The sequence below is a fragment of the Hemiscyllium ocellatum genome, chromosome 21, assembly GCF_020745735.1.
Source record: "Hemiscyllium ocellatum isolate sHemOce1 chromosome 21, sHemOce1.pat.X.cur, whole genome shotgun sequence".
NCBI lineage: Eukaryota > Metazoa > Chordata > Chondrichthyes > Orectolobiformes > Hemiscylliidae > Hemiscyllium > Hemiscyllium ocellatum.
Window position 1 is genome coordinate 46,449,283 of NC_083421.1, and position 21,334 is coordinate 46,470,616.

The window sequence follows — 21,334 nt, forward strand, 5'->3', positions numbered from 1 at the left end:
TGGACACATGCTTGTAAATCCAACACCAAAAGATGCAATCCCAGTTACAATATTTTAGGAGCCCAGGCTAAAATAGGCAAAAGAAGTGTTTATCTGCTTATCTTCTAAGGACATTACTGACAACTGTATGCTGCAGGAATAAAAATTACCTCCTGTATATTTTTCATTAGACTTTTCTTTTGTAACTGAATGCATAAATCCATTGTGGCACAATGTTACATGTATCATCTTGCTACACCTGCAGACATTTCATAAAGGCTGCCATGTCTCTGCAGTCAGAAATGATAAGTGAACCACCCGTGAATGTTAATGATAGTGATCATTCTGAGGTAACTGTGCTCTCCATCTTCTTCTCCAGCATCAGCAGCAGATCCAGGGTGGCAGAGTTTATTGGAGTAAAATGAAAATAACGTTCAAGGAAATTGCCACAAAATACAACAGCAAAGTTATTATGAAAGCAAACATGAAAGGTTCAATGTTATCATTAAAAAATAAAAGGTCTGCTTCCATCTGTCCAAATTAACTGTAAATTGTGTAAATTAAATGTACAATGTTAAGTGATAACCATTCAAATAATTTCAAATGTGTCCTTCATTTATTTTCTTAAAATTACTGCAAAACCGGATGCATTTGAAGTTAATCTCATGTTTGATTTACTGCAAATATACTGAGGCTTGTTTAGCAGCTTGGAACGTAATACTTGAACCACACCTACTATTCCGATGCATTTACTATTTGGAAATGAAGTCAAAATTGAAGCAGAAGTGCACCAAAGTGGAAATCGGACAAACAACATAATGAGGTTTTGAAACTTATAGCCAAATACTTATTTACTTTTCATTTATCTTATCTTCTTTAAGGAATCTTGCTGGCACACTTGCATATACTATTATGACTTCTGTGTACCATTGGCTGTAAAATCTTTCAGAATATTGGAAATATGATACAAATGCTTTTAAGAGCTCTTGTGGTGCAGCTGTGACGTCTCTGCCTCTGGGCCAGAAGGCTTGCATTTAAGTCCTACCTGTTCCAGAGATGTATCATAAAATGTCTGAATTGGCTGATTAAAAATATCTATGAATGCTATTATTTTAACTAATCTGCCTTCTCATGTAAATATAATTTGAGTGCAGAGCTAAGATAAAGGGCATAGCTGTAAATATAGATAGGAGAATTAGAGAGAGAGTAAGAGGGGGAGTGAGGGAGGGAGAGAAAGGAAGGTGAGAGGGCAGTGAACTCAAAAAAGAGGCCATGGTAAGTTCAGTTGGAGGTTAAAACCATGAAGAATGAGCAGTTGTTCAGAGCAGAGGCTGAGATAGAGGATAGCCAACAAGATTGAAAAGCTGAGAGATAAACAGAGAAAGGAATGACGAGGATGAATTTAAGACTATGAATTTAACACTAAATATGAGACAGAAAGAAAAAGAGAGGGAATGAAAGAGTGGATTGAGGCAAGACGACTATCACTGCTCCATAAGAGACCTGTACCCATTTGTAATACTTAATCTTCAGTTAAAGAACTTTTAATCAATTTGTTCAGATATGTTCTGAGCACCTGTGGGGCAGAAGGGGCTAGAACCCATACCTTTTGACCCAAAGGTAAGGACATAGAAGTCCTAATTATATGTTGTTGAAAAGATTCTTCCACTTCTCATAACAGGAAGAATCTTTCCCTGGCAAGTTCAGCAAGCAATTATTTGGAAATTCCTAAAATAAAAGTCAGGAGGTCAAGGGCGAGATGACCAATTTTGAGAAGCTAAGCAACTGACACAGTTATTTTGGATATTTACATTGAACAACATTCGCTGAAACTGCTGTATCTTTTGCCCTTAAGTAACAGAAAATTTTGGTTTAAAAAGAATCCAAGCAGGTACATTTTTTATATGATCCACATGGATTGTACACACTATTTTCCACAGGGACAGGCAACATAACCAAATTGAAGTTGGCAAGAATCATGGCTTAAGAATCCACCCTGCTCCAAACTGTTTGCAATAATCATCAGCTAAAGCCCCACATATATTGGAAAGTGGATAAATAGTTTCTGGAGTAGAAAACGCCTTTGCTTTTTGCAACTGTAAAGAACCCCCAAGAAGTATCAAAAGTTCAGTATTTTGTTTGTTTTCTTTCTCTGCAAAGGCTCTACTGAACTGATTTAGAACCTTGGTATGTACTTATCGATGATTTTTTATGAATAAAGTATATTTTAGAAGTAAAAAGTTAAAAATTGGTAAGCTTCAGGTAATTTTCCAAGCTGGAGCATGTTACTCATCATTAGTGCAATAGTAATCTGGAAATATATGGGAAAAAAATCTGTCCCAGTAAACACACCTACCATCTAGGTCACCTTCATAACTTAAACTTGCTGATCAATACAAACTTAGAGTAATGAGGTTTTGCCTGGCAAAGGTATCAGACTGAACTTCTGAGTTTGCCAGAGTTAATTCGTTTACAGTTCTTCTTGTAACCATCACCATCCAAACTTCCATCCATTCCCACACGAATTAAAGCATTTGCAATATGATCAATCATTGGTGAACAATTCCAGAAATTACCTATCTGTGATAACGGCATAAGTTTTCATTTAAGTCAATTATGGAAAATCTCGTTCTTAACACCAGCCATCAAGTTATTTGTAAAGCAGAAAAAACACACCGAGGCCAAACAAATATGATGTTTAGCATCATAGTGTTACTATTTGCAATCACGAAGAAGATGGATTCTAAAAAAATGCTGGAAATACAGAGGTTGAATAGCATCTGGAAGAGAAACCAAATTAATACTTTGGATAGGACTTTCCATTGAAACATTTAACTTATATTTGTCTTCAAATGCTTACTAATCTGCTGTGAATGCCAGCCTTTACACTTCAGTTGTGACACTGGATCTACAGACTTGTTGGATTTTATTCAAGAAAATGCACACATTTACAGCCATACTGTACCACTAATTAGGTTCACAGGATTACTATCATTAAAGAAGATTTTTTTTCCCCATAAGGCACAGGTGGAGGATAATGAGGGTTCTCGCCCTACTCAAACTCAATTATTTATCAATCGTGATAACCAACATCTTGTACAGCCAACCACATTAAGCTAGACATCAAACACATACAAAGAACTACCTCTGCTGACAACTACTGAGCTTTGCTTATAAACTGGTGTGTAACAGTTTCAACTGACACAAATTTGGCCAACATTTGCTCAAATAGTTTCTTACTGAAATATTTTCTATTGAAATAATATCCAAGAAACATTTTGCTTAAACATTTATGCTGTTCCTTTTAATACTTCTTTCCCACCTGCATTCACAAAGTAGCCAAATTCTGCAATTCCATTTCTATTCCACACCTCATCAATTTGAAGTAAAACTACCCATATAACTCAAGAGTTTGGAATATGGTTAAGAACATCAGCAAACTAATTTATATATTGCTATTTCTCTTCAAAAGTTGCTGGGTTTATTTTTCTAATAACTTATTTACTGAAGCAAACATGAACTATACATACTAGTTCTGTTTCAGACCAATAATATTTTCAATATTCCTGACATGTGTATCAAAAGATAAATACTTTCTTATTGTTCAAAAGTATAATTGTGTGCTCTATTTCTATTTAAAAAGTGACCCAATTAAGTTTTTAAGTTATCAGAAATATGACCTAATTATTGAGCTTGCTGATTTGAAGATATTTTAAAACTAACACTACAAATATACTAAAGAATCAATGCCACTTCCAGTTAGCATTCCAAATATGATGTTTTTAATAAGCTGCACAAAGAGATGAAAGGTAAACTAAAAACACATTTTACCAGGAAAATCTACACTTTATTCAAACAATTTCTCTCTGCAAAATGACTAGTTTTAAACAGAGCATTCAAACACTAATGATGGCATACAGGAGCCAAAGTAACTGTCCTCAGACTGTTCCTTAAATACACTGCTGCTTTACTTTGCCAAAGTCCACAGAAGTTGCCAAATTTGGTCATGCCTGCTTAGCTTGCTCAACTGATTGTGCCAGAAAAGAAAATAAGACACAGATGTATTTGAATTCTTTGTGATGCCAGTAAAGGACAGTTAATGGCTTTATCTCAACCCTCCCCTCCAGCTGGGCACAGGTGGAGGATAATGAGGGTTCTCTCCCTATTCAAACTCAATTATTTACCAGTCATGATAACCACCATCTTGCACAGCTAACCACATTAAACTAGGCATCAAACACACACCAAGAACTACCTTTGCTGACAACTGCTGAGCTTTGCTTACAAACTGAAGTGTTGTAATAGTTTTAATTGGCACAAATTTGCCTAACATTTTCCACAACAATTTCTTATTAAAATACTTCCTATTGAAGCAATATCCAAGAAACAATCTGATTTAAACATTTATGTGTTCATTTTAGTACTCTTTACCCACTTGTATTTACAAAGTAGCCAAATTCTGCAATTCTATTACTATTCCACATTCCTTCAATTTGAAGCAAAATTCCCTATACAACTCTAGCAGTTTAGAGAGAAGAGAATATAGATTCTATTGTGAGTAACAACTAAAATTGAGTTAGATTTATTTGGAATCAATTGCTAATGTAACCCTCAGAAGGAAAATGAAAATGATGCAAAAAAGCACTGAAATCACTAAGAACAACTGAACATTAAAAAAAAGGGAACTGCATCCTTCAGCTTAACACAATATAATTTTTGCTTGACAAAGATCAAAATCTTTTTGCTTCACATTTAAATTTCTAAATTTTTGAAATGTTAATCTATAATAATTGCACAATAATGATTTGAATTTTATTTCATTCTGTATATGGATAATCACACAACCCAACATCAGTTGAAAGCTGTACCTTTTAAGACCAAATTATTTAAATAAGTGATTGGCTCCAGAACGACTGTTACAAGTTTCAAGACAGCTAAGTCGCACAACTTTCTTAACACACCACTGAGCACTAATCAAAAAGATTGAGCAGAGTTGATTTTAACAGTTTTAATGTTTTGTAGTCACAATTAAGGTCTGGAAGGATGCAGTGGAAAATTAATATTGCAGCATTTCAGGATTTGGATAAAAAGGATAAAACTTATCCAAGATGAGCAAGTCTTCTTGATCATCCACTTCAAAATAAAACCACCAACAAGAACTCATGATTTGGAGATGCCGGTGTTGGACTAGGGTGTACAAAGTTAAAAATCAAACAACACCAGGTTATCATCCAACAGGTTTCTTTGGAAGGACTAGCTTTCGGAACACTGCTCCTTCATCAGGTGGTTGTGGAATATTTATAGTGCTCTAACAGTTCAGGTAGGTAATTGCCCAAATTAGTAGCTGCATTGCTCCTCTCTTGGCTCCCAAAAGGAGGAGAAACCTCCAACTGTGTACATACAAATGGATTCACTGAATATTTTATTAAAAAGCAAAGATCCATCAACTCCTGGAGTGCACAGTAAGCAACTCTGTCTTGTTCCTGATCACAGTGCTTTCCCAGAAATCAGATTTTCGTTAATATCACTTACCCCAAAAACTTCCACACACAAACGTAGATATAGTTAGAACATTTATAAGACAGTTGGACATGAATATGAAAGATTTAGAGAGATATGGGACAAATACAGTCAAGTCTAGTCTGGGAAACTTGGTCAGCATGGACAAGTTGAACCGAAGGGTCTGTTTCTGTGCTGTACAACTCTATGACATAGAGTTATTAGATCTACAGCACTGAAAAAGGCCCTTTGGTCAATTGCGTCTGCACGAGTCAAAAACAACTACCTGATGTTCCCGTCCCATTTTCCAGCACCTAGCCCACAGCCTTGTATGCCTTGACATCATGAGTTCTCATCCAAATACTTCTTAAATGTTCTTGCTTCTACCATCACTACAGGCAGTGAGCTCAGATTCCCACCACCCGATGGATGAAAATGCTTCTCCTCTCATCTCAAAAATTTCTGCCTTTACTTTAAATTTTTTTCCAGTGACCACCAATCTCTCAAGGGGAAAAATTTCTTCTTGTCTACACGATCTTTGCCTCTCAATTTTATACATCTCAAAACCATTTCTAAGGAAAACAATCCCAGTCTGTCCAATCTCTCTTCATAACTGAAACTCTACAGTCCAGGCAACATCCTCGTAAAATACCTCTTCACTTACTCCAGCACTATCACATCTCTCCTATAACATGGATTCCCGAACTGCACATAATACTCTAGCTATGGCCTAACCAACATTTTATATGATCCAGCAAAACCTCCCTGCTCTATGGTTTTGCTAATAAAGCAGAGTACCCCACGTGCCTTCCATACCACTTTATCTACATGTCCGGGACTAGTTTACATGCACACCAAGGTCCCTCCGAGCTTCCCATAGACCCACCACTCCCCATGTATTCCCTTGTGTCCTTTGTCCTGTCCAAGTGCATCAACCCACATAGCTATCCAGATATCTATCTTCAAAAATCAGTCCTTAATTTTAGTTCCACTGGCAACTACTTTCCTCTTGCCTCTTTTCCTCAGTTAGCATTAAAGTGCAAATGAGGATGATTCCCTGTCAGCTTTCCTGGAACTACAAACTGAAATTCATCAACTGCTACACCAAATTAATTTAATCCTTAGAATTTGCTTTTACAGAAGACCAGAGTGAAATAAAAATGAATTGAATAAATTTAGTATGTATGCAGCTTTTGAACCTCATTATGGTCATACATAAATCTGATTCAGCTTTTAAAGTTATGTAATATATGTAAATAACTACAGTGCAACTAAAGAACATGCAGATATGAATAGAAAATTAGTGAGGGAGGAAGTGAGCTCAATTTCAACATACAAAATTCAAGCTTAGAAATTTCATGTTTCTTTCAAGTTCGGAGATCGATATGAACACAAGCTGTGTCAGTAGAACCCAGATACCATTTTTAGATATTTCATTTGCAGAACAGCAATCGAACTATGCCAGCAAAGTGTGAAAGAGATTGTTACTTTCCCTATTTTTCACAGAAGCATTATTTAGTTCACAGTAGGCTAAGCAATGTTCTTCTCAAGTTTTAATCCTGACACTTCACGATTAAAAGCATTCTTTTAAGATTTGCAGGCACATTGAATTTGAAATGACTACAAAAACAAAATGACAAGACTAGCCTTATTTCTCACTTCAGAAGTACAACATAGACACAACAGCATGTTATCCTTCAAATGTTGCAATCTAAAAAAACAGTTCCTTTCCCAGACAGGATCTCCTGCCAAAAAGGAAACCATGTCAGTTTTGCTCCCACTAAATCTATGTTAAGTCCATATGTAAAATTTCTGAACTGGAACAACAATCCGGACTTAGAATAACAAACTATTGTAATGCTCCAAAAATGTAAGAGGGCAGGATCTGCAGCTGGCATGCAGCCAGATCAAATACTAATACACAGTAAAAGGCAATAACAAAGCACTTTGGCTCATAAAAAAAATTACAGTTGTATTATCTAATTTCTCAAAATAAAGCAAAGCTCAACAACACATATAAAGTAAAAAGATACTGCAGCAAAACATATTTAGTTAATTGAAAGAGTATTAAGTAAATAAATGATTGAATAAATTTGCTCACTTGAAAACACAAGTTGTATTTGTTCACAATTTAGTGGCAGACAAACTAACAAGTATCTTCAACATATTAATGTTGTAATAGGTTATATCTAGTCTTCTAGGCTTATCAGTAAAAATCAGTTTCAAGTTTGTTGAAACTTCAAAAAATAAGTTTCAAAATCTATATTTTTAAACTATATTTTCAAACTTTTCTACTTGGTTAACAATGTTAATTTATGTAACTTTATCCTCAAAGGTGAAAGTTAAAGCTATCTTTATTGATTACAATCAATTGTATAAACAAGTAAATATTTGTATTGGGTTATGCTTATTTCAGATTTGTCTTTCACAGAACATTCCATAGGTAATAGCAAAAGAATAGCAGGACTAAAAATACTGAGCTAATACCATCTACCATTATTTTTCAATTTTAAATATAATATATAACCGGAAATTGTTAATTTAACAAGAGTGTTGTTATTTGGTGAGTGCCTTGGTGGTCTTTCTTCATCAATTTATTTAACTTGCCAGTGGCACTGCAATTTTATTTCACGTGTAATATCAACACTGTAGTTCTAATCAACACTTTCCAAAGACCTATGCAGAATTAAAACTGGCATGAATACATGGGTGATGGTTTTATATAATTACCAATAATATGGACAATTAAAATCAAATACAACAAATGTTTATCTCAGTTTTGCAATTGTAATTGAGAATAAAATCAAAAGGATGATTTTAAAATCGTTAAGAAAAGAATTGTGCAGCTGTTTACCGACCAGTAAATATCAACTGCAGAGACCCTCATGAGAATCTTCCAGTACTTTGGGAGACAAGAACGGTTAAAATAAATACTGCAAAGGGAAGCTAAGTAAGTATGAATTCGTAGTAAAATGACACACAAATTATTCTTGCATGGAATGTCAACTCCAGATTATATGATTTTAAAAACTAAGGCAATTTGCGTTGCAGTTTTTACATTGGTTTATTTTGATCAAGTTCAGAAATTGCATAGCTGAGAAAAAGGGTATGCAATGAATTAGTTCTATTTTAAGAAATAACAGTTTCCACATAGAACTGATTAAACTTATCAAACCTATTAAAATAGACTTGTGTTTTGCAATAACAAAATGAAGGGTGGGTTCAAAGTGAAAAGGTTAATTTTTTTTAAAACTTACATCCGAACAAAGAGAGACTGTTTCGTTGCCAGCCCAGGCGGTGAATACTTCTCAACTAGTGCCAATGTGCTGAAGCCGAACTTGTGAATAGGCTCATTGGAATCTAATGGTGGAAAATCTCCATCGACTTCCCCATCGTCCTCCGCAATATGAAGGCAGTAGACATCCACATTTTCACTGCAGTAAAGAAATAGCAAGCACTTAAGAAAAAGTGAAACCGACAAATGGTCAAGTAACTGCAGTGGTGAAGGTCTGGCTGCAGTAACCTCCTGCTGACGAAGAAAAGCCTGATTGGGCAATGAGTGCTCTGTGCAGCAAAACAAATAGCAGAAAAAGTGGTATGTTTTAAAGTAATAAAAGACTAATTTGTTTTTAAAAGGAAAACTCTTAAAATAAATAAATATTGCATTCAATAGCTTACATTTTAACACATTAACCTCACATTAATGTTTGTAAGCAGAGCATAGACCTTGGCAGAAAACAAGTGAAAACCCACTATGCAACTGGTATTTTTGCCAACATTATCGTTTGGCGCTATTCCCATTCTTGTCTAAACAAACTGCATCATGGCTCTCCCAGAATGCAAAAATAAGAAAACACAACGTTCAGCAGAGGCAGAGTATTTTTAACTATTAAAATGTTTAACATGAAGAAAATACATCTAAAATAAATTTATTTAAGCAGTTCTATGGCAGCTTGTTTTCAAGACTAATAAACATTTACTTTCTCTCAGCAGACAACAAAAACTCATGAGCTTTATAGAAACATGCTGACAGATGAACCACATTTTAGCCAGAAGGCAGAGTGGTGGTATAAAGAAGCAGTAGATGCTGGAACAATGGGGAATTTGCAGTTGAGAGAGATATATAACAATTGTTTTAATAATAAACTTCTACATTTCTTTACTAAAAACACATTCAGAATTGCACAATATTGATATAAAATATCCCACAAGCTATTGTAATCCAATTAGGAATACAGAGATCACTTTAAACATTACAGAAAAAAAAAACTAGACTTGTTTTGAGTGCAACTTATCAAAATCACTATTAATTGTGTATATTTAATAATCTCAATAACTTTGGAATAGCTTGAAACTCATTTGGTCTTCTAGTAAGTATTAACAACATTTCAGACAGATTACTTCTTTCAACTTCTTCCTAAATTTCCATTTGTCTCAGGCTTCTTTCTGCTACGACTGCAGTGCCTATCAGTTGGTATACTGAACATTCAACAGATGTTTGAATAATACCTATGAGTAGCGTCTTTGGATTCAAATTGAGCAACCAGATGAGAGTAGTGTAGTATCTGGCCAACAGACACAGCTGGCCAATTAGCAAATATTTTCTTTCCATGTTCTCAATACTCATGCTCTTACTTGTTTTATTTCATACATTTAACATTTATCTCCAGTTAGTTGAAATTGTGATGAAGGTGCTTCCATTGTTAATATTTTTTGAGGACCTGTGTCTAAATAAAGTGAAAATTTTTCATTTGCAAGTATGAGCATGATACCTGGACCTATTTTCTTTTGGAAGTGATCACTGACAGGACACTGCGGGAGACTTTTTTTTTAAACAAAGATGCTGAGTGAAGTCAAGACACATGAATAAAGCTAACTTTATTCCAGTACTTGTTTACTGGAAGTCACACATCTGAGTTTATGATTGTCAGAGGTGAGGCTTTTTGAAATTATTTGGTGATTTGTGTTCACTTGATTGATGATTGCCAAGAGAGAAGCCTTTTGAATATTCTGAGCAGGTCATTTGGACAGTTAACTGTGACAGCTGAAAACTCATGCAGCCATTCTCCTGAGAAACTTCCAGAAGATTTCCTTGCAACCTTTCCTAAATGAACAGCATTTAAAAAGTTACCAAGGACAACCACATGCGCCTAGTGACATTTGAATGCACGTACCAGGATACCAGATCAAAAGCCACGTGGAATATGTCATATCTTATCCTTTTATCTTCAAGTAGTAAAGCACTGAGAAAGTTTCTTTATTTTTTTCTGTAATTGGTGGATGCCCATGTTTGGTTACTTAAAAGGATATATATTTATATTGTCATATTTTGAAACACATTAAATAAAGACAAAGGTTGTTGTGATATGTTTTGTTTAATAATATAACAATAACTTTGCTGTTTGTAAAGTAAATCTGGCTGATGGATGAATATTTTAAATGGCCAGCTCTGTAATCTTTAAACATTATAAATCTAAGACATTTTTGCAAATAAAACTTAAGCTGTTTATAACTTTAAGGACATGCAGGGCACAAATTACAATTATCCTTCGGATGACCAAACTTCAAAATTGGTCATGAGATAATAAATTTATTGAATTACTATACCATAAGGATAAATAGTAAATTCAAGAAAAGGGACCCCCAGTGAACTATCACTGTGTTACTTTCATGACAAAGTTGTCTGGGCCAGCAGGTCAGGAAGTGGAAATACTCTGTTGATATAGCATTTTAAAGTAACCATGTTCTCAATTTCAGCAGTGGAAAGTTTTTATCAGGTGATGAAGCCAAAAAAATTAAAAAGATTCAGAAAAGAAAAAGTCTTATAAATGACTCTCATTTGCATCTGATGACTCAAATGTCGAGGAGATCAATGCATGAAATGGTTGTGACAGCACACCTCATTAGTATCAATTTTTTCAGTTGACAGTTTTCAATAAAATGGAATGCAAACCAATTTCCACTTAGATTACATAGAAGATCCACGGTTTTTCAAAAGAGGGAACATACTGCCGATCAGGTTGAAACAAAACTTGCAAATGCTAAATAACAACTCCAACAACATTTTCTCTTTCATGCTCTAAATGTCATGGTCAATATCTTAATTCCTGTAATGGAGGCGTGATTATCGCATTAAGTACACTTCAAGAGGGCACAAGATCATGAGGAAAGTCATATTTATTCGGACTCACCCCATTCCGTAGACCTGAAGAAATAATCTAGCCCAATACGATTAACGCAGTACTGAAGCAGTACAGATTTGTGAGAGATACTCCTATTCAAATTAAACAGAGTCATAGAGATGTACAGCATGGAAACAGACCCTTTAGTCCAACTCGTCCATGCCAACCAGATATCCTAAATTAATCTAGTGCTATTTGACAGCATTTGGCCCATATCCTCTAAATCCTTCGTATTCATATACCTGTCCAGGTACTCTCTAAATGTTACAATTGTACCAGCCTCCACCACTTCCTCTGGCAGCTCATTCCATACACGCACCACCCTCTGCATGAAAAGATTGTCCCTTAAGCTTTCCCCCCTCACCCTAAATCTATGCCCTCTAGTTCTGGACTTCCCCCACTCCAGGGAAAAGACCTTGGCTATTAACCCTGTCCATGTCCCTCATGATTTTATAAACCTCAATAAGGTCACCCCTCAGCCTCAGACGCTCCAGGGAAAACAGCCCCAGCCGATTCAGCCACTCCCTGTAGCTCAAATCCTCCAATCCTGGCAACATCCTTGTACATCTTCTCTGAGCCCTTTCAAGTTTCACAACCTCATTCAGTCAATAGGGAGACCAGAATGGCACATAATATTCCAAAAGTAGCTTAACCAATGTCCTGTACATCCTCAACAGGACCTCATAACTCCTTTACTTAATGCTCTGACTAATAAAGCGTACAAAATGCCATCTTCACTATCCTACCTGCGACTCCACTTTCAAGGAACTATGAACCTGCACTCCAAGATCTTTTTGATCAGCAACACTCCCTAGGACCCTACCATTAAGTGTATAAAGTACTGTCCTGATATACCTTTCCAAAATGCAGTACCTCACATTTAGCTAAGTTTGACTTCATCTGCACTCCTCAGCCTGTCTGATCAAGGTCCTGTTTGCACTTGGAGATAACTTTCTTTGCTGTCCACTCCACCTCCAATTTTAGTGTCATCTGCAAACTTACTAGCCACACCTCCAATGTTCATATCCAGAAATATAAATGACAAACAAAGTGGGCCCAGCAATGATCCTTGTGGCACAGCTCTGGTCACAGGCCTCCAGTCTAAAACGCAACCCTATGCCATCACCCTCTGTCTTCTACCTTCAAGCCAGCTCTGTATTTAAATGGCTAGTTCTCCCTGTATTCCATTTGACCTAACCTTTCCAGTTAAAGGAAAACCTCATTCTCTATAAATGTACAAAAAACTAATAGCATTATTTGAAGATAACCGGGGAGTTGTTCGGAGCATCCTAGTCAATAATTATTCTTTAATCATACTTATTTGGTTATTTATCTTACAACTATTAGTGGACTATTGTTATGCAAACCATCTGCCTAGTGGGCAGCACGGTGGCACAGTGGTTAGCACTGCTGCCTCACAGCGCGAGAGACCTGGGTTCAATTCCTGACTCAGGCGACTGACTGTGTGGAGTTTGCACGTTCTCCCCGTGTCTGTGTCAGTTTCCTCCGGGTGCTCCGGTTTCCTCCCACAGTCCAAAGATGTGCGGGTCAGGTGAATTGGCCGTGTTAAATTGCCCGTAGCGTTAGGTAAGGGTTAAATGTAGGGGTATGGGTAGGTGGTGGGTCGGTGTGGGCTTGTTGGGCCGAAGGGCCTGTTTCCATACTGTAAGTAATCTAATCTAATCTAATTTACCTACATTGGCTCTGGAGTACACATGTCCTTAAGTGTAAGGAATCTTCGAACTGCAAGTTACTTCTTTACTAATTAATAAATGGGATACAAAGAAACAATACATTAGGATTCCAGTCAACATTACAAAGGTCATGTACCGAACATATAAAATTGTAGGGCATGCCAAATTTTAAGAAAGTCAGCATTTTTACTACACAGAGAATTTTCCAAGATTAAAAGTTAGAAGCTTGCTGAACTGCAATGCTGCCCAGTACTAAAAGAACTCTTGTGCTGTTTCCCTCGTATGGCAAAATTGTATTTGAGTACAGCAAAGCACACATGCAACTGATTAATCTATAAGATGCACTGAGGAATCATGAGGCAATTCCTTTGTTGGACTGTGATAATGCCTAACTGGTACAGAAGCACAAAATTCTGTCAGAAAAATGCATAATATTTTGTACTCCGAAGTTAAGTTTCAAATCATGATCTTTGCCTTTCTGTTAATAGGTTGATGGTTGTTATTATGAATAATGAAGATCAGTTGTATAGAAAATCTACAAAATAATATACAAAAATTACAAGACCAGAAAATTACTTGCATTTCTTATTTTAATATAATAACTTGCTTGCAAAAATTTGTACTGAGCAGCTATATCTTTGATTTCGATTTGCACTTGGAGTTCTAATAACTAGAACTACCTGTGCATAATTTGCACACTCAGTTACATCTTTAGAACTATGGAAATACATTGCACACACAGTGATACCTTTATTGTATCATGTACTTCAGCATATATTTACAAACATACTTGTAAAGCTTTTCCTCCCAATTCCCTTCTACTCACTATTCATGCCTTGCTCTTTCACGTTGTTTCCTCCTTTTGCCCATCTCCATTGTTCACACTTTGTTATCCAATAACAGAGGCGATTTATTTTAAAATAGCTTTCAAGCTTTTTTTGATAGAAAACATCTTTTTAAATGAATCAGAAAAAATAGAAGTGGCCATCTGTGCTATAATTCTATATACTATTCATTGATACCTGGACAAATTAATATCTTGGTATCTTTTGTGTTTTAACAATATTTGAAACATTTATAAACTCTCCTCTCCTGAACAAGACTCATCTGACATCCATCAACAGCCTTGGTAACCATGCTCATTCTTAGCAATTCCCATTTGCTCTCATCCCTCCTCCAGAGTCGAGGCAGCCAGTCCACGCAAGGCACATGGCTGAACTCTGCTTGCATCTCACAGTTGTACAACATCTATGGCCTATTTGCATACTGTTCAACTATTTCATTACAAAAGGTCATGGGCCTCCTGGAGAGTTGCTACCAACCCATAAGGAACTTCAATTTTAGAAACTTGCCAAAACAGTTAATCCAACATTGTTGGTACTCTTCTTTGTATTCTGATCTCATGGCTCCAATTGGTATGTGGAGATATCCAGTTGATGGGAGTACTGGACAAATTTGGTTCCTTAGGAAGAGCATGGCAGGAATTATTCTAAGTGTTTTAAATTTTTTTAACCAAAGTGATCTTTTACTAAAGTACAGACAATCAATATTGCCGTCTTTGTTTTAACAATAAAGCAAATCAAAAGTTATGAACAACAGAAATGAAGATAAACAGGAGGAAAAAATCTATTCCTTTAAAGATTTTTAAACATATAGTAGAAATCAATGTGGAATCAGTACATCCTGTCACAGCTTCCAAATATTATTGCAATTCCAAGAACAAAGTATTACACTTCGCACAAAAGTGCTCATTTCAAAGAAGTTCTGCTTGTTGTAATATTTTTATTGGTTCAAAGTGATTAAAATTTCACCTCATCTGCTGGAACAGATGACTGTTTAATTATTATTACGTTCCTGACTTAATTTTTCTTCCTATATGATCTTTGCGGAAGCTCCAATTTCCTTTTCCTCTCTTCTTTTAAACTTCAAAAAATTAACTTCATTTCCCCTTCACCACCTGTATCGCCACACTTTGGTCTAGGACTTAGACAAACTTATTCTGAAATAATTTAATTAAACTCTTATTTTTAAAAGGATATCTACTTGGCATGTTACTTTATGCAAATACTTCTCCATTCTAATACATATTCTCTCTCAACCAAATCCTCGCACAAACAAAATCCAAAATATTCTCTCTTTGAGCCTTCTAGGTTATTCCCTGGGAACTCTGGGTAACTGCTTCTCACTTGAAAGTATGGGTATTGCAGGTTTTCCCTCAAAAACCAACTGTCGACTCCGAATACACACGACAAACCAATACATCCAACCCAGAACTCAACAACAAATGACAGCAAAATACACATATATCAGTCTCAGTTTCATTACATTTTATCAACTAATCAAAGTTCTCCAAGAATAGGGGGTTATTAAAAATATTCAACTTTATTACAAGGACAATAGTTTGAGGAGGAACCAGATATATATGGGAAATATTACAAAAACCACAGAAACATATGGAGAAATTATAAGGAGCAAATATGTATAGATGTTGATAACATTTGTCTGAATTAAAAGTTCAAATGCTGTGCATTGGAAGGAAAAAACGTGCAAAGATGCATGTCATGAGGGGTCTTGAAGTAGCTATGGATAAACTTGAAAGAAATGCAGGAATCTAAACTGATTTAATGCTCAGCATAGCAAGCCAACGCAGAACACTTACCAAACAAAACAATAAACTGTATAGTCAAAGCAGTAGAGTCCAGTTGGAGAAAATAATAATTAAACTAACCTGTATAGATCACACATTCTGAATCCAATTCTTATTGATAAAAATAGGGAAGACAACTCAAGTTGCCAAATGCAGTACACAAAAGATCCATGAGGTGGCTTTTCAAGAGAAGTATCACAGAAAAACAAGTGAAGATGGCACTCGGCAAAGTGCATAATGCTGCTAGACATTTTACCAACCCTGTTCAGAAATGGCATTACATACCTTCGTAGCAGGCGGGATTTCAACCCAGGTGTTCCAAGCTGCAGTAAATCTAATTACACATTAGGTCGTTCTTCCCTCCTGGTTAATGCACTGCAACTACAAAACTGAAAAAAACTAAACTTTCTATTAAAACTTCCATCTCACTGAGGTGACTTCAGGCCAATCCATATCACCAATAGGCTCTGAAACCTTGCTCACATTTTGGCATCTATGACAAACTCCACCACAGCAACAGAGACAATTCACATTATGATTCTGAAAAAAAAAAATTATTTTCCACATTTCCCAAATCTAACAGATGGTTTAGAAAATTCCAGGATGAGGATCTGCATCTCTAACAGACCCTAATCAATTGTACCTTGGGTCAAACCCTATTTAACTACATTTCACTATGACCCATACATTAGCTTTTCAGAAATATGGCTCATAAACAAACAGACAAATGAAGCCATTGCCTTCATTCACTTTTTACTGGTTAGGAGATCAAAGCTGGGAACTAAATATTCGGGGGTGTGATTTTCACGCGGATAGGCAAGAAGGGAAGGGTGGTAGATAACTCTGTTAGTATGGGATAGAAAAAGTATATTAGCAAGAAATTACTTTAGATCAGATGATGTAGAATCTAATTGGGTGGAGATCAGAAATAACAATGGGAAGATGACACTGGTGAGAGTAATGTATAAGCCCGCTAACAGTAGCTGTTCCATACGGTAAATTAAGACAGGAAGACATACAAAAAAAGGTAGTACATTACTCATCAATAACTTAAATCTTTACACCAATTGGAAAAATCAAAGTGGCCAAGAGAAAGAATTCCAAATGTACTTAGGCAGTTTTCTCGAACAAGATAATGTAGATCCAATCCAGGATCAGGGTAGTTTGGTAATGTGTACCTACGCAAATTTAATAATCTCAAAAGGAAGAGATCCCCTAGTAAACAATTACCATAAAATGGGAGCATTTAGTGCATTGAGCTAGAGAGGGAAAATTTGGGTCAGAAACAGTTGTTAAAATTAAATAAGGGTAGCTACATGGACATGACAGCAGAGATGGTCAGGGTGGACAGAAAAGGAATCCTTAGCAGAAAATACAGATGAGAGACAATGGCAGACATTTAAGCAAATAGTTCACAGCTAACATCCAAAATATACTCTCGTAAGGAAGAAAGATTCAAGGAAAGGGTAAACCAACCATGGTTAACCAAATATGTTAAGGATAGTGTCAAACTGAAAGAAAATAAACATACAACGTAGCAAAGATTAGTGGCAAACCAGCGAATTAGGAAAGTTTTAAAAGTCAACAAAAGATGCTTTTGCGCTATGATCAAAACAAGAATTAAGAGTGAGAAAATAAACTGTGACGGTAAACCTTGCAAGTAATACAAAAACAAATGTTAAGAAATTCTTTAATCATTTAAGGAAGAGAAGGGCTAAAGTGAACATAAGCCAATAAATCCCTGGACCTGATCGGCTGCATCGAGGATATTGAAGGAAGTAGCCACAAAGATAGTTGATATGTAATAGTAAAGCACTCATAAGTACATAATATAATCAAGCAGAATCAGCATGGCTTAATGAAGGTGAAACCATGCCTCTCATATTTGTCGAGCTCTCTGAAGTGGAGAGAGAATGGCAGAATAAAACACATAGGTGGGCTAAGGGAGACATTGTCAGGATGGCAACCTGTAACTTGTGGAGTGTCAGAAATTAGTGCTGGGGTCACAATTATTTACAATATATAGTAAAACTTGGATGTGACACTATCACCAAGCTTGTGAATGATATAAAAACAGGTGGGAAGGCAAGTGGTGAGGATGACACAGTCCAAGGAGTGATAGAGACTGATTAAGTGGACAAAAACCTGGCAGACCAAATATAATGAGAGAAGATATGAAGTTATATACTTTGGCAGAAAGAATAGAAGAGCTGAATGTTATACAAGTAGAAAAAGACTGCAGAAAGCTGAAGCACAGATGGATTTGCAGGTCCTCATGTGTTAATCACAAAAAGCTAGAATCCAACTTCAGCAGGTAGTAAGGAAGATGTCTGTCGGCATTTCTTTCAAAGGGAATGGAGTATAAAATGAGGGATGTCTTGCTAAAACTATACAAGGCACTAATCACACCATACCCGGAATACTATGCAAATGAAGATATACTGGCATTGGAGGTAGTCCGCAAGAAGGTTCACTAGGTTAATTTCTACATCAGAGAGACTTGATTAAGAGGGGGAAAACAGAATTCAGCTTGCGGGGAACATGCAACCTGATTGTAAAAGCTTCTGTAGGTATTGGAAGAGAAGAAGATTAATGAAGATAAATGTAGGTCCTGCACAGTCAGAAACATGAAGATGTAATGGAAGGAAAAAAGAAATGGCAGACCAAATTCTGGTTCTGTCTTCACCAAGAAGCTTCTGTCATAAATAACATCCCAAAAAAGATGTTGAGGAACACAGGGTCTTGTAAGAGTGAAAAAGTGAAGGAAATCAGTATCAGGGAAATGATGTTGGAGGAATTAAGCACCAATAAATACCAAGAGTCCGATAATCTACATCCCAGAAACAGTGGATGCATTGGTGATTATCTTTCCAGATAATGTGCTCTGAAACAATTCAAATTGATTGGAGAGCAGTTAATGTAACACCACTATTTAAAACAGGAGTTTCAGGTCATTCTGCTACATTGCGCAATTCATTAATGCAAATTCATTCTAACACAATCGACAAAGTGGGAACACTGCTCCAAAAGTGCGAATTTTTAAATACATGTGTTGGCTGTAACACTATTACCTTGGCAACACTTTAAGCCCTGCTTCTAAAGCATGATTTTTCTATAATGTGAGGTTGCACAAGAATGTATGGAGAGAAAACGGGGTAATAGACCAGTTAGTCTGACATCAGCGGCTGGTAAATGCTCAAGTCCATTATAAAGGATTTAATAGTCGGACACTTTCCAAACAGTGACAAAATCAGATAGTAAGCACTGATTTATGAAAGGGAAATCATTCTTGACCAAACTGCTGAAATATTTCAAGAAGATAATCAACAGAGTTGATAAGGAGGAGCCAGTGGATGTGGTTTACTTGGACTTACAGATGACTTTCGAAAAGATCTCACATCAGATATTCGCACATAAAATTAAAGTGCATAGATTGGGGCAAGTGTACTGAAAGATGAAGCAAAGAATATGAATAAACAGATCTTTTTTCCCAAGTGGTAGGAAGTGATTAGTGAGATACCACAGGAATCAGTACTTGGTCCCAAGCTGTTCACATATATATCAATGATTTAGATGAGATAACTAAATGCAATACTGACAAGTCTGCTGATAACACAAAACTGGGAGGGACAAATGACGTGGAAGATAGAGAGATGCATTCGTTAGAGTTCAGAAGGTTGAGGGGAGATCTGATAGAAAACTACAACATAATGCATGGCTAAGAAAAAGGGTGGACGCTGGGAAATTGTTTCCCTCAGTTGTGGATACTAGGACTCGTGGGCACAGCCTTAGAATTAGAGGGGGTCAATTTAGAACAGAAATGAGGAGACATTTCTTCAGCCAGAGAGTGGTGGGCCTGTGGAATTCACTGCCACGGAAAGCAGTGGAGGCTATGACGTTGAATGTCTTCAAGGCAGAGATTGATAAATTCTTAATCTCGCAAGCAATTAAGGGATATGGGGAGAGTACAAGCAAGTGGCGTTGAAATACCCATCAGCCATGGCGAAGTGGACTCAATGGACCGAATGGCCTTACTTACACTCCCATTTCTTACGGTCTTATACCCTCTTCACAACTGGCCTATGCAAGCTCCTATTTTTGATGATTCTTATTAGGAGAGCTCAAGTTAAGCGTGTACTCATTAGAGTTTAGTAGAATGACAGGAGATCTTATTCAAACATGTAAAATGATTTACGGTGCTTGAAGGATTGTTACAGAGTAATTGTTTCCACTTGTGGCTGAGTATAGGTTCAGAGAACATTATCTTAATATAAGAAGTCACCCATTTCAGACAGAAATTAGGAGGTTTCTTTTCTCCTCAGAGGATAGTGAATCTGTGGAATTCATTACAGCGGAGGGCTGCTAAGGCTGGATCATCAAGACTCAGCTCGATAGATCAGTAAAGAAAGTCAAGAGTTATGGAGAAAAGGTCGAAAAGTGAAGTAAAGGATTACCATATTTGCAACGACTTCATTGAATGGTGGAGCAAACTCAATGGGATGACATAAATAAATAACATTAAGGGGATGCAAACAGATTCAAAGCGACAAAAGGCAATTTTGTGGCCAATATCAGAAAATTCTCCATTAATGAGTTATCAACTGATGGAAGGGACTTTGGGAAAGTGTAAAGACTTACAAATGCATATATTATGAGATCATATATTACAGAATCACGACAGTGCAGTGGTGGCCATTTGGTTCATTGTCTCTGCATTGGCTGTATTTGTCGGGCCTATCCTTACTTTGCTTGAATATTAGTCTTAAGTTGGAACAATAATTTTTAAAACGGAGGTTAACTGAAAGAATGCCTTGTCTAAGATAGGCCTGGGATAATTACTGATCAAAGAGATGCCCATGATATATTAGTGAACATCAGGTATTCAAAATTAAACATTAGAAACCTCACAGAGTTAAAATTATTCATTTAATTCCCTAATCAGAGATGGCTTGAGCCACCTGATAAACCAGGGAAGAATTTGAAGTATCTACATATATTTCAGATAAATGGAGAAGTTTAGAATTTAGGATATTTGATTTTCATTCTGTCTGAAAATAAACGGTATGTCATATTGCTGTGAAAATGGGATGAGTGAGTAAGCTACAAATGTGTTGCTGGTCAAAGCACAGCAGGCCAGGCAGCATCTCAGGAATAGAGAATTCGACGTTTCGAGCATAAGCCCTTCATCAGGAATGAGAGAGAGTAGCCAAGCAGGCTAAGATAAAAGGTAGGGAGGAGGGACTTGGGGGAGGGGCGATGGAGGTGGGATAGGTGGAAGGAGGTCAAGGTGAGGGTGATAGGCCGGAGTGGGGTGGGGGCAGAGAGGTCAGGAA

General features: G+C 36.5%; 1 protein-coding gene across 4 annotated transcripts in view; it reads right to left on the bottom strand.

Annotated features, from left to right (window-relative positions):
* The window catches only part of mapkap1 (MAPK associated protein 1), a 332,586-nt gene that overhangs the window by 164,264 nt on the left and 146,988 nt on the right, over window positions 1–21,334 (bottom strand). For all 4 annotated transcript variants that reach the window (XM_060841424.1, XM_060841422.1, XM_060841423.1 and 1 more), the window contains one exon: window positions 8,736–8,912. In XM_060841424.1, coding sequence (XP_060697407.1) covers window positions 8,736–8,912 — 177 coding nt within the window. The remainder of the gene's footprint in view (window positions 1–8,735; window positions 8,913–21,334) is intronic.